This window comes from Cibotium barometz, chromosome 46 (assembly GCF_041138505.1).
Source record: "Cibotium barometz isolate CiBa-2024 chromosome 46, ASM4113850v1, whole genome shotgun sequence".
NCBI classification, from domain to species: Eukaryota; Viridiplantae; Streptophyta; class Polypodiopsida; order Cyatheales; family Cibotiaceae; genus Cibotium; species Cibotium barometz.
This window is the reverse complement of record NC_141091.1, coordinates 20,750,948-20,767,996: the sequence shown is the minus strand read 5'-3', so window position 1 is coordinate 20,767,996 and position 17,049 is coordinate 20,750,948. Positions and strand designations below refer to the sequence as shown.

At 43.6% G+C, this 17,049-nt stretch overlaps 3 protein-coding genes and 1 pseudogene across 3 annotated transcripts; 3 read left to right on the top strand and 1 right to left on the bottom strand.

Annotated features, from left to right (window-relative positions):
- Window positions 1-339: 339 nt before the first annotated feature.
- On the top strand, window positions 340-1,678 carry LOC147611972 (uncharacterized; annotated as a pseudogene).
- Window positions 1,679-2,294: 616 nt separating this feature from the next.
- LOC147611971 (small rubber particle protein-like) lies at window positions 2,295-4,345 on the top strand. Its single transcript, XM_086783823.1, has 3 exons — window positions 2,295-2,451; window positions 2,868-3,086; window positions 3,688-4,345. The coding sequence occupies exons 1-3, from the start codon at window positions 2,401-2,403 to the stop codon at window positions 4,081-4,083; spliced, it is 666 nt and encodes a 221-aa protein (XP_086639949.1). The 5' UTR covers window positions 2,295-2,400; the 3' UTR covers window positions 4,084-4,345.
- A 3,461-nt stretch (window positions 4,346-7,806) lies between these two features.
- LOC147611970 (uncharacterized) lies at window positions 7,807-9,237 on the top strand. Its single transcript, XM_086784155.1, has 3 exons — window positions 7,807-8,120; window positions 8,588-8,927; window positions 8,990-9,237. The coding sequence occupies exons 1-3, from the start codon at window positions 7,807-7,809 to the stop codon at window positions 9,170-9,172; spliced, it is 837 nt and encodes a 278-aa protein (XP_086640281.1). The 3' UTR covers window positions 9,173-9,237.
- A 977-nt stretch (window positions 9,238-10,214) lies between these two features.
- On the bottom strand, window positions 10,215-10,884 carry LOC147611969 (uncharacterized). The gene is made up of 3 exons (XM_086784154.1): window positions 10,820-10,884; window positions 10,509-10,770; window positions 10,215-10,473 (listed from the first exon to the last, which is right to left on the bottom strand). Exons 1-3 carry the CDS (start codon window positions 10,882-10,884, stop codon window positions 10,234-10,236), a joined length of 567 nt encoding a protein of 188 aa, XP_086640280.1. The 3' UTR covers window positions 10,215-10,233.
- Between the last annotated feature and the right edge of the window lie 6,165 nt (window positions 10,885-17,049).

Genomic DNA, 17,049 nt, shown 5'->3' with positions numbered 1-17,049 from the left:
CACCTCTTCTACCCTTTCTTCTACCACTTCATAGCCCATCATCTACAAGCTATCCATGGCTATGGCTGCAGCATTGGGCTAAACTTCTCCAACCATCTCTTCTACCCTTTCAGCTACACCTTCTTAGCTCATCATCTCCAAGCTTCCCATGGCTGGAGCACCTACAAAAACTCTATCAACCGTCTCTTGCATCCTTGCCATGGCTGCAATATTGCACTCCAAGGTTTAATCCTCTGTATCTCCCTCTCTCCAAAAACATTTACTTCTTCCGCCTCCATCTCTAGCTCATCCAAAGCCACCATCAAACCCTCTTACTGTAGCCTCTTCCTCTCTGTAGCAATGTCAAACTCTACTACTCATAGGAAGCCAAAAGATGAGGTAGAAAGGGTTGTCTTGTAAAACACCAGAGATTCTAATGGAGAGTGGGTGCCTCAGGTGTTCAGCAAAGGCGCTTGGGTCTTCATGCAATCTGCAGCCACCGGGCCTCATCGTGTTCGAGATCGTGGCAACTTGGATCAACACTGGAAAGGGAGGCTACTTGGGTTCAAAGACCATAGGATCAATGTGACGGTGGCTATTGTTCAACATGTGTATTCAATGCCTAATATGCGTTTGAGGCACACTAATCCAAGAGCTTTTCCACCTAACTATAAGTTGCTTCTCTTGTTGTTGCAATAGACATATGCATTGAGTATGCTAGTAGGTTTATTTTGAGACATTTGATATCTGTGTAGATATATTTCCATCAAACATGGTTGAGGAGCAACCATTAAGAAGTCTCTCTGGAACCTTTCAAGCTCTTCATGTTGACATTGGTGCCATGATGCTTCCCGGTGTGCAACCATCGACGCTACTACAAAGTAGAATCTTCTTCTACTCACACACATATGTAGTGCCCACCTTTGAGCATGGTTATGGTAAGATCTCTGGAATTGACATGCCATCGCTTCTTAGCGTGGAGTGGCCGCCGCGCAGCCTGATGTTTGGTCCATCTTATCCATAAAGGAGAAGATGGTTTCTGACATTCTTTCCTCGTTGAAGTTTGGGAAGGCTTCTAGGTCTGTAGGTCTAAGTTGGTGTTGTCCCGTGCATGTTTTTGTGCATTTATTTAAGGCCCTGCCTTTCAATGTCACACCCACTATGTTTATATGCAAGAATGTGTCTTATGAAGCATTACAACCCTTGTTAGGAGAGAATTGGGGATATATAGAGGGTATGCACTAGGGAGATAGATATCGATGCAAGGTAGGGGCTTCGGGTATTGGGATACGGTACTTAAAAGTCCGCACAACTTTGTATATACGCTTCCACTACGAGCGGTGGATGTGTAAGACTGGGAAATGGATACCTCTTCAAAGCCTTGAAGGTAATCTTGTGACATTTGACATTCGTATTGCAATGCCAAATGATGTCTCTGAAACTGTGCAAGTTAGTGAGATCACTGGACCCTTTCTAACATACGAGAGCATTTGATGATCATGGGTCACGAAGGGATCCAAGATGCCTACTTTCGTTTCAATCGACGCAAGGTGAGTTCAATTTGCCCCTTTTGTCGAGTGAATTTGTTTGAGCAGTCTTCTGACTGCTTGTTCTTTCGTTGTAGATTGGGAGGCGAATGGAAGCAACCATGAAGGTGCAAGAGGAGTGGATGCTTACTGGAGGGCTTCTTTTGGCGTGACTAAAACAAACTTCATTAGCAGGCTTTTATGCCAATCTTATGTTAATTGACTTTTGTGCTAGCATGTAAATGGCTACATCATATAATGGTGTCAGCAATTTTGTCAATTTGAAATAGTTTAAGCTTACTTTTTTAATGTGTCTTGGTGTCTGAACCTTTTTTTTTCCTTTGGGGGGGGGGGGGGCGGGGGGCGGGGGGGCTATATAAAGGCTAGGGTTTAGTTTCACTCCTCACAGTCCCACGAGAGAGAGAGAGAGAGAGAGAGAGAGAGAGAGACAACAGAGCTCCACCATGGCAGCCCATGCTAGCAGCTCATCCCATCCCACACCAGCATCAGCAGAGGCACACACGCCGCTTGCGCGCTTTCTGTTGTTCCTAGAGGACACGGAGTATAGAGGTCTTGATGACCTCTACAGCTTCTTCACCCGCGCACGGTGGGCTGTAGTTAGATATCGGGGTGGTTGCCAGCGTGGAGGTTTTTTCCGGCCACGCTGGCGTGGCCACGCTGGCAGCTACCCCTGCCTGTAAAAAATTGACGATAGCTGTGAATGCGCTGGTTCCACCGCTTCCACCGCCGCTGCTTTGAATGCGCTGGTTCCGCACTCAAGTTCTGCGATTCGGAAGAACAGGTCCAAGGAGCTTCTTGATCTCGGTTACCTGCAATGGCAACCGCCGTCTCCGACACTTCTGTGACTGGCTGTTCTTGATCTCGGTTACCTGCAATGGCAACCGCCGTCTCCGACACTTCTGTGACTGACGCCCCCGTTGAACAGGTATGCGCTGTGGCTTCGGATCTCTCTCTTCGATAATGTGTTGCATCTATCTGGATGCCGATCCATGTATGAGGCCTGGGACAAATCTGATACGGCCATGTGATCCCCCGGTAAATGAAATTATACGTATGTCTTTCATCAGGTTATAGGTGGCATTGCCATGTGCTAGGGAATCACATTGGAGTTTGCTGTCGTTTACAGACAGTAATGTTCTGTTAAAGTTGTGAAACCTATGGCCTGGTCATGTACTATCAGTTCATCTGGCTGTGGGCATGGTATAATCTTCAGTTGCTTCTGAGGGCTTTTAGAAGCAGTCAATTTTTTTAATATTCGCTTGAATTGTTCAAAACTTTGGTTTGATTTTAATCTATCAGATTGTCCTTACTGGGTATGACTATCTGTCTCTCTCTTTGCAGACAGAGCAGTCAGGTCTCAAGTATCTTGGTGTCGTGGAAGTAGCTGTTGATAAGGCTACCAAGTACATGGCCAACATCTATGAATTTGCCAAGGACAGCTCAGGCCCACTCAAGCATGGTGTCGACAGTGTTGAAAGCACCGTGAGGACAGTGGTTGGGCCTGTCTATCAGAAGATAGAGGGTAAACCATATGAGATATTGCTGTTTGTTGACAGAAAGGTAATTGTGTGTGATCCCTGGTGTCTTATGTATGACTGCATGTGTGTGTCATTGCTTGAATGGGTCATTTGAATGTGTCATTTGTAAGTCATTTTTGTGTGGATGCATATGCCTTTTAGGTGTTCCATTATCCTTCCATTTCCATAGTCCAATTTTATTGCTTGATGTACATGTCAGCATTTGTGGGAAACACTTCAGCATAGGACCTAGTTTATAGTATTGTCTGTCTTGCTGTGTTAGTTATTTGTGCTTATGGATACTTTAGGTCGACTGGTTTGCCATCAGTCTTATGTGTCGATGCTTCCATGTTCGATGCATCTCTCGCGTACTTTGATGTATCTATGTGTTGGTTTTTCTTAAAACACTCATGCATTAGGTGAACCGTTCGATTTCAGTCCTTACCCATGTAATTATGGTTCTAGGTTGGGAAAAGCCTTTCATGTTCCGTTCATTAGGTGAACTGTTTGAGGCACGTGTTATGGCCTTTGTTTATGTATATGTGCTCTATGTGAGTGCATAGGAAGTCTCTTAGTTGTATTTTTATTCATTTTTTAATGAATACATATGAAGTCCCCAAGGCAGATTTTCATGCAACTTGCAGGTTGATGATGCAGTGGGAGCCATAGAAGGTGTTGTTCCTCAATCTATCAAAGAGAAGTCATCTCAGGCATATGGTGTTGCCAGGCAAGTCCCAGAAACAGTGAAGTCTGTTGTTTCAGATTTGCAGACTAATGGCTTAGTAGGAACAGCTAAGTCCTACTATGCAACCTACGAGCCTGTGGCAGAGGAGTGGACTTATGCTGCCTGGAAACAGTTTTTGAAACTGCCCTATGCTCCTCAGGCTGTGCACTTTGTGGCTCCACCCACACTTTTGTGTGCTGAGAAGTTCAATCAAGTTGTGGAGGGCTTGAAGGGGAAGCAGGTACCTCTTGCAAGCTATATTCCAACTGTTCCAGTGGAGAAGCTGGAGAAGGCTGTGAAGGTGGATGCTGCCTAATAAATCAGACAGTTGCTGCAGCATGGCAAGGTCTGAATTGAGGATCACACGGGAGTGCCTGCAGATTGTTGATATGCACCATGTATATTCTTTTTTTTCCTTAGCGCATATTGTTTAACTTGCATCTAGTTCCCCATGTCCATGCTGATGCTCATGGTGCTTTTGATCTTGGAATTTATTTCTTGACTTCATCCAAGTGGATTTTGTCACATACTGTAAAACAACACTTTTTTTAAACTCTAGTTATACAGTCTTTATTATTATTTATTGGCGTAGTTGCTTTTGTTAATATTGGAGGGCTCTGACTTGTTTGATATGTTGAAACATGTGATTTGTGCTAGTTGAAACACGAGGTACGTGCTCTGTCAAATAAGTCTTGTTTCGATGCTAAAACATGACTATGGTGAATGGAGTCTAAAGTTTCTCCTGAAGTCTTGTAAAAGCTGCTTTTTAAATGGAGTTCACATAATGTTGTGGGCTATGATGGAGACATGTCTCCCTGCCTGAAAGAGGCATGCTCACATAATGATGTGGCTTTATGGTGGAGACATGTCTCCTCGCCTTGCTTCACATAGCTGTATTTGTAGTCTCCCAGTGGCTGATGTGAGTGCAGGGTTCGACATGGAGCAGATGAGAAGAACTACTGGGTGTGGGTTCAAATTATATGTATACTTGAACTGATGGATGTGGGTTTAAAATGTGTACCATTTTTTGAACCAAAGTCTGTGGGTTCAATATGTGTGACTATGTATATATACATGTATACACCTATATACGAACTAGTGGTTGTGTGTTCAAAATATGCATCGGTAGATGTAATCATTAGACTACCAACTACCGCCCAAGTTGTAGCCTTGATAACATGTAAAAGGATTTCAACAAGAAAATGAGATCACTAGCCAAAAAGTGACTCTTTTAATGAAGTTCTTTTACCTTTGCACATGAATCTTTGTTGTTTGTACTTCTTTCCACTTGCGAAATGCAGTGGATATAAAAGTCTCTGGCACTCCATCTCTATTTTGCAAGAGTGATTCTAATGTGTAATAATGAGTGCAAAATCTAGTTTTAGTAGGGAATTTTAGCATGCATACCATATACACCTTGAAGAAATCAAGGACTCTTTGATGCTTTAGCACAAATTTACTAACTTTGCAACAATTACCTATAATGTTTTTAAACCAAATTGTATCTAGAATATTATACCATTCATGTAGTACAAGATTTAAACTGTGTATTACATCCAAATGCATACAAATGTGGATAGTGAGTTTCAATAATGTACCAAAAGATCTATAATTTTTGGCATTGTTCATCATAACATGAACAACATTTGTTGGACTCACATCTTCTATAACTTATGCAATAGCCTCTACTATGTATACACTTGAGTTTATTTGCCTTGAACTATCAATTGCCTTTATGAAACATTCTCCTCGTGACACAAGTATGATGTTGACATCACTTATAATCGTGCATCCCGACAAAGACAAATAGTTCAAAATCAATATAGATTTGAAAATCCACCTTCATGTAATATGGGCTTCATGATACAATGGTTATACATTCATACATATAGATGCCATCATGTAATCTGGGCGTCATTGCCATCTAGCTCGATTGTTGCTTGCATCGACTCTTTAACTGCACGTGCATCCAATTTGGCTTGCATGGAGGGGCGTCTACCCTTAACTGTAGCAATGAAGGAGGTGCCAACTTGATTGTCATCCATTGTTTTGCGCTTCTTCCTGTTGATCCCTTTCTCAATGAAAGACTTTGCTCTCTTCAAGCTATTCCCAAAGCCATCTCTAGTTCGTACAAAAGACTTTGCAAGCTCAATGCCCTCCTCTCTTTGTGCTTTCAATGTATGTAGTTGCCCAAGTGTCTTCTTCATGCTAGTGGTAGCCTCATGAATAAGCTCGGCATCATCCTGCACAAAATCCACAAGTTGTTGGAAAGTGTCATGTAAATGATTCAAGCTTGACCTCTGTGTAGACTTTGAAGATGCATCCTCACAATTGTGCCCTTCCTCCAAGCTCGCATCATCCTCAAGTGGCACTCCGATGTTGAGGTCATCAGGCTTAATCTCAAGCTGTTAATGATCTTAAGTACAATATCTACAATGTAATGTTCTCATCATACAAGTGCAAAAATCGAATGCTGCTCTAGGGCTTCCTTTGTTGACGGCTCGCAAATTTGCGAGGTCTGTGTTTGCTTGCGCTGGAGATGCTTGCTGCAGAGAGCATGGGGTTAGCCCTCTTCAAACGCCCTCCCCTTGGTGGTCTGCCGTGTTTTCAAAATGACTAACGTGCAGCAATGCTAATCATGACAGAAAGGGTTGGGGTGCTGGTTTTCCACTAGGACGGCGCCGGGTACCCTGAATTCCTTGTCAACTTTGAAGCTAACGCTGTACTGCGTTCCATTATCCGCCTTCCAAGTGCCCGGCGTCTGAAACCAATTCTCCAAGTAAGCCTTCTCACTACGCTAGCCCTCTCCTCTCTCTGCAGCAGTGCAAATTGAAATTGGCTATTTTACTATGGGCGCATTGATCACCCACCACCAAATCACCCTTCTTACTAAAAGATTTAGTTTCTCAATAATCTAACTAGTCTAAATTTTTCGTTCACTTAATTAGTCCGGCAAAGCTGTTAAGTAATTAAAAAGTTTGATTAGATTATTGGGATCGATCTCCTAGCTAACATGCCCACTGATTACTAATCAGATGATGCGCCGTTTGGATTAAACACTGATAGCTTTGATTAAAGCGACTACTTAAGCAGGATGAGTGCACTTATCTACCCGGATCGATCTCCACGCTAACGAGCTGCAAATAGACCCTGGATCCCAGAAGCTCGCTAAGCTTGTCCGCGAAGTCCACTGCCTTGTTGCTGAGGTCAAAGAAATTCTTCTTCTCCAACAAGGCGATGCCCTTCCATTCAACCTCATGATCATTCACTGATTGATCACCTGCCACTGATCTTCTAGTAGAGTAATGGCTTTGACCAGTTTGTGGTGAGCGCATTCAAAGCAGCGGCCGTGGAAGCGGTGGAACCAGCGCATTCACAGCTATCGTCAATTTTTTACAGGCAGGGGTAGCTGCCAGCGTGGCCACGCCAGCGTGGCCGGAAAAAACCTCCACGCTGGCAACCACCCCGATATCTAACTACAGCCGGATGAGTGCACTTATCTACCCGGATCGATCTCCACGCTAACGAGCTGCAAATAGACCCTGGATCCCAGAAGCTCGCTAAGCTTGTCCGCGAAGTCCACTGCCTTGTTGCTGAGGTCAAAGAAATTCTTCTTCTCCAACAAGGCGATGCCCTTCCATTCAACCTCATGATCATTCACTGATTGATCACCTGCCACTGATCTTCTAGTAGAGTAATGGCTTTGACCAGTTTGTGGTGAGCGCATTCAAAGCAGCGGCCGTGGAAGCGGTGGAACCAGCGCATTCACAGCTATCGTCAATTTTTTACAGGCAGGGGTAGCTGCCAGCGTGGCCACGCCAGCGTGGCCGGAAAAAACCTCCACGCTGGCAACCACCCCGATATCTAACTACAGCCCGCACGGTGGATCTGCAAAAAACAGTGGATCTTCACAGTGACACCTTGCGGGAATTCATAGAGTACATGGACACCCACATCCTCAAATACACTGTCAAATTCCATGGAAGTGACACGGAGTGGGTGCCTTGTGATCTGCTGCGCTACATACATCAAGGTGACCATGCATTCTCCAAGAGGCTTGCACGCTTCGAGGAAATTGCGTTGGAGGCACGCCACCTACGAGAAGTGCCCGCCCGAGAAAGCGGCGGCCTTCAAGAAGCGCAAGCTTGGCAAACATTTCTTGTCCAGGCTTGCAACAATTTTCTTTCTTGTGAATGAGGAGACTGCTGGAGAGGATGTGGAGCTTCCACATCTAGCACTAGGAGGTGTGCTGCACGAAGCAAAGGATCCCAAGGCCACTGCAGTGGACACCTCCAATGAGGGAGGTCAACTGCTGCTAGAGTATCCCAGCGGGTTGGAGGGGGCAGTTGTTGGGTATCATCAGCAGGATGTCCCTTCTGCTGCACCTGAAGACCCTTCAGAGGACCCCAACACGATCCCCGAGGTGGAGACCAGCCGCCTCCAGGCCTTAAAATTGACTCCCCACACCACAAGGACTGTGACTCCTTGTGTACTTATTCTAGGCTTCCTATGAAGCTTCCCAAAGTATTCCAAGGCTTCACTCAAATTTGCAAAAATATTAAAACAACGAGATAAAAACAACAAGTTCATGATACATGGAAATTCACAAAAAAACTTAAGAAGAAATTGAAAAATCTCACTACCACCACCACTTTTATATATATATATATATATATATATATATATATACACTTGGGATGCCTAGGACTCATGGTTTAGGCTTCGTTTGACGCTTTATAGAAATTCTTGGGCTTCAAAATGACGCTTGAGCTATTTCTTAGAAGCTTCCTTTGAAGCCTGAGATGGCCAAGGACGCCCAGATGGGCTTCAATTTTAAGGCCTGGCCGCCTCTCTAGCATTATTGTGGAGAACGAGGAGTTTGTTTTTTTGAATGATTTGGAGAAGGCGTTTGGATTACGGCTAGACGAGAGTCTAAGCCTCTTATGTGCCCAAACAGAGTTCGCTTCGGAGATTATAGTTGCAGAGCAGGCAAACATCACGGAGGAGGAGTTCTTAGCAACCCAAGACAAGGTTGTGGCAAATCAACAACCTCTACCTGTTGAGTCACCTGACTCTGATGCCCCCATTGTTGATGAGAGGAGATCGTCCCTCAACCTCTACCTCACACCAACTATGGACGACGACGATAGGCTGCATGCGGTAATTGTCTTCCTTGTGTAATTGGCCATCCCAATGTATTTACCTAACACAATCTTTTGCAGGATGTTTTGGATATGGACGTGTGGGCAAGTCGCAAGGGGGGAGAGCGCAAAGTTTTTGGCCCGCAAGCAGCGCTTGCAAACTACACCGCGCAAACTACCCATGGGCGACATCTGCATTATCCACAAGGACTTCTCGCCCCCGATGGACATTTTGCTTGTCAGCAAGCTCCTATGCTTATCTAGTATACCTCAGACTGTATATGTTATCTTTCTTGTAAAAAAATCCATTGCAATGGCCACTTTTGGCACAGGTTACCCAATGCTGTGAAGCCAGACGCAATGAAGTTGTGCAGCGCCTCCTAACAGAAAACCTGTAATCAGTCCCCTTTGTAATTTCACATATCAATACAATATCAGTTTCACGTGTACTTTCCCATCTTGACTTGCAATTCGGAGTAAATACATGGATTTCAGTGAAATTTAATTTTCTAGCAAATTTAAAGTGAGTCTTCTTTGTTTGACAACGGGGCTCCCAACTTGCCAGATGGAGGGGTCAGTTCATAGGCAAGTAACTGTCACAGGATGTGTAGATAGCTTTCAAATGGTGTTCTAAATGCATGTGTTGTGCCTGATTTGTCCCACAAAGTGCAAAAAACCCCTGTCCCCACAAGACAACGATTTTGGGCAAAACAAGTGCACTTGTTTTGTCCAAAATCGTTGCCTTGTGGACAGGGGTTTTTATCAGTGTTTGGGCCAATGCAAACATATCTGGTGCCTCTAGGTGTCAATCAAAGCCATTCGGATTGTCTTTAAGTCTACCTTAGGTACAGCAAGTTGGAAATGCATTGGTTGCAAAAGAATGTCAGTGAGCACTTTGTTGGGCTTCAAATGACATTTGAAAGACTCCTATATCATCTGACTTGGCCCTGGATGTGCAAAAAGCCCCTGTCCACAAGACAGCGATTTTTGGCTAAACAAGTGCACTTTTTGCACTTCCAGGGCCAAGTCAGATGATATGGGTGCCTTTCAAATGCCATTTGAAGCCTACTGTGAAGGTTTTGTACATGTGTTGCAAAATACTCTTCCACACCCCCCCTCCCCGTCTCCCCCTCCGCGTTCAATGGCATGGGAACTCAAACCCCCTGACAATGCACAGAAGACTTACAAAAAATAACTAAACTCAAATTAAAAACAAAGAACTTAAATGATATAAGAAGCGACACATTGCAATAGAGTAAACCATCATTTCATTTCCAAGATTGAAGTCATTACAAATCCATTACATAAAAGTGTTGCTATACAGATTACATCCTCAAGTTCCCTCGTATCCTACGGCGGGCTAGTGCCAAATCTGTCCTCATAATAGTGAAGCGCTTGGCATGGATTGCACACAAGTTTGTATCCTCTAACAAGCTTACCAGGTATGCCTCTGCAGCTTCCTGGAGTGCTTCGAGGCCGATGGACTGCATACGTAACTCTGTATTGTAACTTTGCAAAATCTCCCTGCATGTCCTTGCAAAAGGAGCCCTTCGGATTAGAAGCTCCTTGCAAAAGGAGCCCTTCGGATTAGAAGCTCCACACTCTTCTGATAGTGCCGGATCTCAGCAAAGGCTGGGCTAAATCTGCGCACTCTGCGAGGTCGCCTCTGTAGTGCCGCTTGCCCATCTTGCTGTCGTCGGGTGGGTTTCTTGTAGAACTTTGACTTGTGGCGGCGCTTGGGGGCTGGGGCAGGATCCTCTAGGATGAAGTCCTCATCGGTAGACTCCTCCTCTCGAAGTGTCTTCGGAGTCTGTCTCCATGCGATCGGAATCCGACTCCTGTGGCCGCCGATTCGCACGTTCCTTCATGCGTTTTTGGGGAGGCTGCGATGACTCACCCTACGCTGGTCACTTGGTGCCCTTGCCTGTGGTGCTCTTTGGACAATTCTTTTTGGCCGTTTGCTTGGTGCGTGCCATGGCTGTGCGAGTGAGAGGAGTGTCAGTTCGGGAGAGGTGCTGTGTGTTGAGAGGGTATTGTGTTTATGAGAGGGGTTTGACCTATTTATATCGAGGGGTCACAAGGGCCCGTTCACACGCTGGTAAATGGCCACAAAAAATGGACCTAAATGAAGGCTCAAACGTTACCCTTAACACGCCTTAAGGATAAAAATAGACAGGATCAAAGGCAAACAACTTGTTATCCACTCAAAATTTATACTATCAAAATTGCAAGAGAATAAAAACATATCTAAGCAGCTCTTGCCCAGACTTTTCCTATCCTAATCCTTGAAGCTCGCCACACCGCATGTTGCACTGGACCCTGTGATGTTCTCCACCTCTGAGCCAATCTGCAATGTGCAGCTCGACGTGCTTCCTTTGCCAAAAGTGACTCCTTATGGCAATGGTCATTGAAGAGAGCACCACATTAAGTATACATGTTGATCTAAGCATTGCCCAACCATTAGGAACTCAAGAGTCTTTTTGGGCCCTTTAATTTGCCATTGCCTAATGGAGGTGATTAAGAAATAGACAAATAGGGAGATTACATGTGGACTGAAACCAATGGTTTGTAAGAGCCTAGAAGGTAGTGGTCAAACTTAGAATAATAGGCTAAATAGGCTCTTTTTTAATTTTTAAAATCACCTAAAACTCTATTTTTTATAGAAAAGGATAGCTGCAGCCATCATTAAGTAAGGTCTCTAAAGTGATAGAGGCCCAAAAACGAGCTCCCATCATTATCTTGCATTCAATGCACATTCCCCTTCACTTTCCACTATCCCTCTCTCCCATCTTCCCTCCAAAACGCTCTCTCTTCTCCCTTTCTCATAGCAGGGCGTTTTTCACTCTCTAGACTACTTCTTTTAGCTATCTACCTCTCTCTTCACTCAGAAACCTAGATCTATAGCTATGGAAGCTTGATCTGCAACCTCCTCTCAGAAGCTATGGAAGTTTGATCCTCACTTACATTTCCTTACTTCATCCTTCTACCTTGTCCAACCTCGTTTTACAGAGTGTAACAGCAGAGCCAAGCTATGGAAGCTTGATCTGCAACCTCCTCTCAGAAGCTATGGAAGTTTGATCCTCACTTACATTTCCTTACTTCATCCTTCTACCTTGTCCAACCTCCTTTTACAGAGTGTAACAGCAGAGCCAAGCTATGAAAGCTTGAGTTGCAAATGCTTTGGCTCTCATAATCTTATTCATTGTCTCCTCTCACCCCCTCTAATATCCTCTTTCAAAGTGCAGTAATAACACAGCCAAGCCCTTGGAACTTGCTCTACAACTCCTTCTCTTATGTACATCTCCCTAGTCTAAGTTTTTTCCTCACCATTCTATTTTCCTTTGCCATCAAGGTTTATAATCTCCCTAATATATACATCTGATGTCTTCTTCTAAAGCTCGAAGGCCTCCGATCAGTATTCAATCTCTCTCTTGTAGCAGTGGTCAAGATGAGGATGGGCACTAGAACATCAAACAGTACGAGAAGTGGAATTGGATTACGATGCAGCCTAGTACAAGAGGAATTGGATTATGATGCAGCCTAGTACAAGAGGAACCCACAAGGTGTCAAAGCGATACGTTGATATACAAAGTCACCATTGGAAAGGGCGGATATTGGAGCTCAAACAAGATCGTGATGGAAAAAAGCTAGCCAAGGTCCAACATGTTTACAAGGCAACAGAGCTGACACTAGCAGACCATGACCAACGTCAACAATTTCTTGTAAATTGTAAGTCATTTCACCACTTTGTATTCTTGTTTTTAAATCAATTGTGTGCTAATAATGGTATACTGAGCACTGCTTTGATTGTTCTTGGGTTCCTCTGTGTATATATTTTTCCCTCAAACTATAGTGAGTGGGAGCCTATGGAGGCAATTTCAGGAACCTTTGAAGCATACCATGTGGAGCTTGGTAGTTTAATCTTTGGAGGGTGTCAAGCTGCACAACTTCTTGTATGAAACATCTTCTTCTTCTATGAGGATACATATGTGGTTCCCACGACAGCAAATGGTACTGGAAAATTAGTTCCAGAACCTACACCAACTCTCACATCTATTGAATGGCCAATTCCAGACAATGCTTCAGTGGCCATGGCTTGTTTGCAGATCGAAAGCAAGGTGCAAAATGCTATGAAGTGCACATATGGATCTCACAAAGTAACCATAACCTGCTTCATACCTTTACACCTCTTTGTGTACCTGTTCTGTACAAGTGACACACATCGCACCCCAACTTTATGGATTGCAAAGGGGGAGAGAGCTCTCACTTGTTTCTTATCACCTGCATGGGATAAAAAAGTTGTTCAACACAATGGAGACACCATCAGATAGTTGAGAAGGTTGTGATGAGCTACCATATTGCCAAGCAACAGTTGTCCATTGCGTTTTCTTACAGGCGATGGAAGCTTACAAATGGAGAATGGGAGGCGTTAGACTCCGACACAACCTCTACAGAACAGGGTGTGCTACATATATCCATGCAAGGTGGGGATGTAGAAGATGTTGCTGTGAATGATGACTGGTCCCTTGCCAACTTACGTGACTACTTAGTTCTCACTGAGTGGTGATTTTGCTTTGATAATCAATGGTAGAGTAGTGCGCAAAAGGTAGGAACGATCTTTTCTTTGTAGAGAAATTACTTTCTCTGGCTGTGTAGCTATCAAACAACCACTGGATATGTAATCTTGGATTGAAGTAAATACAATTTTAATTTTTTTTGCCTCACTGTCTTATTAAGGTTTTTCAATTGTCTTGTGCAAGTTTTATTTTTTTGTGATAGTGTAAGGTTGGTCACACTGTGGCTTGAGCCACTAGTAAATTAGAAATGACCTTGTGATGGAAGGATACGTTCTTGCTTTCGCGTACCATTTTTTAAAAATTTTTTGGTACTTAAAAATTTTAAAAGTTTTTAAAATTTTTATAATGAGGTCGCCCATTTATAAACGATACTTTCCTCATTTTCATCAATTGACAATTACCGTTCTCTCCTAACACTTGCTCTCAATTTCGCACACCTTTCTGTATCACACACTCGCTATTTTTTGCAATCACTCATAGTCATGGCACCTCTACTTGACGCACTTATTGCACAGCTAGGAAAGCTTGAGCTACTTCATAGGGTTGACGAGATCGTCCCTATGTTTGAGGGAGCAATTGATGTGCGTGCAACGATGCATCTACATGCGGATGCTTTTACATATGTCATTGAGTATATGGATCAACACATCAGCACGTACTCCATCATGTTTGAGGGTGATGAGGGCCTATGGGTTTCGGTTGACCTCATCATGTACATATTCAGGGAAGACAAGAATTTTAGATTCCGCCTATCAAGGTTTTTAAAATCCCTCACAGAAAAGGACTACAGGAATGAGGAGGAAGACTTGCTCTTGGATCTACAAATGGGCAACATCGGCACTTCTTTCATGAGCTGGGACATGGTTTTGGTCCTTCTGTTACAAGAGGGTGTGGCAAAAGAAAGTGGCAAGGAAAAAGAAAAGGGCAAAGCAAAGCTAATGGAGCAGGTCCAAGAGGCCCATGCCGAGGAAGAGAATGTTACAGAACAATGGGAGGCCTCAATGGCATTGGTGGCTCTATAAGAGAACGTCTCCGAGGAGGTTCCGGACCTAGTTCTAGAGGGCGATGAAGTACTTGAGGAGGTCCCAGACCTTGTTGTCATGTCTTTGCATCCAATCATTATTGATGGGAAAGAATTTTTGTTTCTAGATGACATTGCCAAGACACTCGGGTTTCGCGAGGATGAGGCACTGTCTATTATTGCCATGAATGCTGGGGGTCAAGATAAAGGGAAAGTGAAAATCTCTTTTGAAGATGACAACCTCACAAAAGCGCTTGCATACGATATTGGTAGCAGTTCCTTGGACGATGTAGTGGCCAAAGCGCTCGTTGAAATAAAGCAAGATGTGCAATTCTATGAGAGCGTAGCTACCTTTGAACCACACATGCCCTTGATTGCTGGCGATGCTCAAGACCAAGGAAGCATAAACTTGACAAATGAGCAACTAGTTGCAAGTGACGATGCAACTGAGGTATGTCCTAACTTCTTAGTTGTAAAGCAAATTATTTTTAGTTGTATCATTTCACGCTTCCTAACTTCTATATTGACATGTTTATAGACTGCTTTTGAAGTGGACAAGTTTGCTATGCGCGTAGGAGGAACGCGGCCAAAGTCAGAGGGTCGAGATGCATCTCTTTGGCACTACATACCTGCCCTCAAAGCCGACATAGTGTGGGTTTGTCATTTAGACTATTCAGAGATCGCCTATGCCGAGCTCCTAAAATGTAAAGCACTTAGTGCAGTCTTGTCGGAGGACCCCTTAGCCTCAAACATAAATAAATGTATTTTGGTAGCTAGGGAAGCTGCCTTGTATTGCTTTACGGGCAAGCATCCCGGCTCAGTTTTAAGCCATTGTGCCCCTTCTCAGGCTCAAGGAATCAATGAGCCGAGTGATATATTCCAAAGCTTAGGCCAGAAACCAGCCTCTAGAACTCTCTCTCCTGGGCTCTTCCAAGAGCTTATTAAAAAGATATTATGCAAACTTCTCTTCCAAGTTTAATAAAATTTTTTTGTTGTGCATTGTAAGTTGTGATTTTTCCTGGCGTACTTGTGATATATACCATTTCAAGCCTCGCAATTTCAAGCTTTTGTTCATGTGTTAATAAAAAATATTGTTTAGGATTCATTTTAAATGTGATCGTGATTAAAAAAAGTATTCGAGATTGGGTTAGAGCGGTACGAAAAAATGTTGTATTTATAGATGTATACACACTCACATATATGTATATATGTGTACATATATGTATATATATATACACATGCACTTGACATAGTGGAATGTCCAAGATTGGGTTCCAAGCATTGTCCTCCTGGTCACGACTAGGTGGCTTGCTCTGGTCACAACTTAATATGCCATTATGCCATACCTTTGATCCTTTCCTCTGTTCAGCATAAAAAACGATTGCTTTTTTTGCACCCACCTGTTTTTGACTTTTGCCTTTGCCAGGTTGTTTCCCTTTTACTCTTGATTCTACTGCTGTCTTGGGATGACAACAGTAAACACATGAGAATATAGTATTCGCACCTATTTTACAACCCAACATACACTTTAAGGTTTTTAGATCGCCACCCAAGTGCCATTCAATGTTAAAGCAGCCTATCCCGGGAACATCAAGCTTTTGACCATTGACCTGACAAGAGACGACATGTTGAATGCCAGACTGTTCAAAATACCACCTCAAGGTATCATGGTTCTCTTTTGGGAGGACCCATGCTGCTTGCCACTAGATGTTCTTCTCGGATTGAATGCCGTAGTAGTCTTGCTTATGCCCTTGACCCCTATTATTGCTGTCTTGACTTGCATCCAACTCTTGGGTCTCTAAAGGCTTTCCTCTAAGTGCTCGGCTCATCAAGGTTAAACTAACACGCTCCAGTCTTTGACCTTTAACCACTTGACATTCATCCAGCTTCAAGACAAACACGGCATTTCCACCTGTCTCTTCAAGTGTGAGGCCATAGTACTGAATCATTGCTTTTTGTAGCACTTCCATGTCAATCTAGACATTGTTATATGCATTGTATTCAAAGGGTTTGATTGTTGGCATTGGCATAATATCCTCCACCCACTTGTACCCACCCTCGAACATGGATGCAATATCACCATTAGCACACTTCTTTGCCATCTGTAAGCTATAAAGTGTTGGAAGCAAGGATTGCATAACTCCCTTTGCTCACAACCCTAAAGTGATTGACCTGTACATTGCTCTGTAACCTTTCTGGCTAATACCTGCTGAGTCACATATATCAAGCATCTCTTTGGGTGTGACAATTTCTTTGATTTCCTTCAAGAAATGTTGACGAAGGGTCTCCCGCAGCTTATCATTACCAGAACCTGTTATCATTTCCATGATATCCTTCTCCTGAAGGACATGCTGACGAAGGGAGACATTAACATTGTCCTCAGTGTTGTTACATCCTAGTATAGCTGTCGCACATGCCCTACAATCGCAAGAGTCACCCATAAGAGATGCTTTATTCATTAATTGCTTCTCAAAGTTGCTATAATTCTTACAAAATTTTTTACCTGGTTGTTTGTTTACGCCTCTTGCATGCGCCTGCTATCT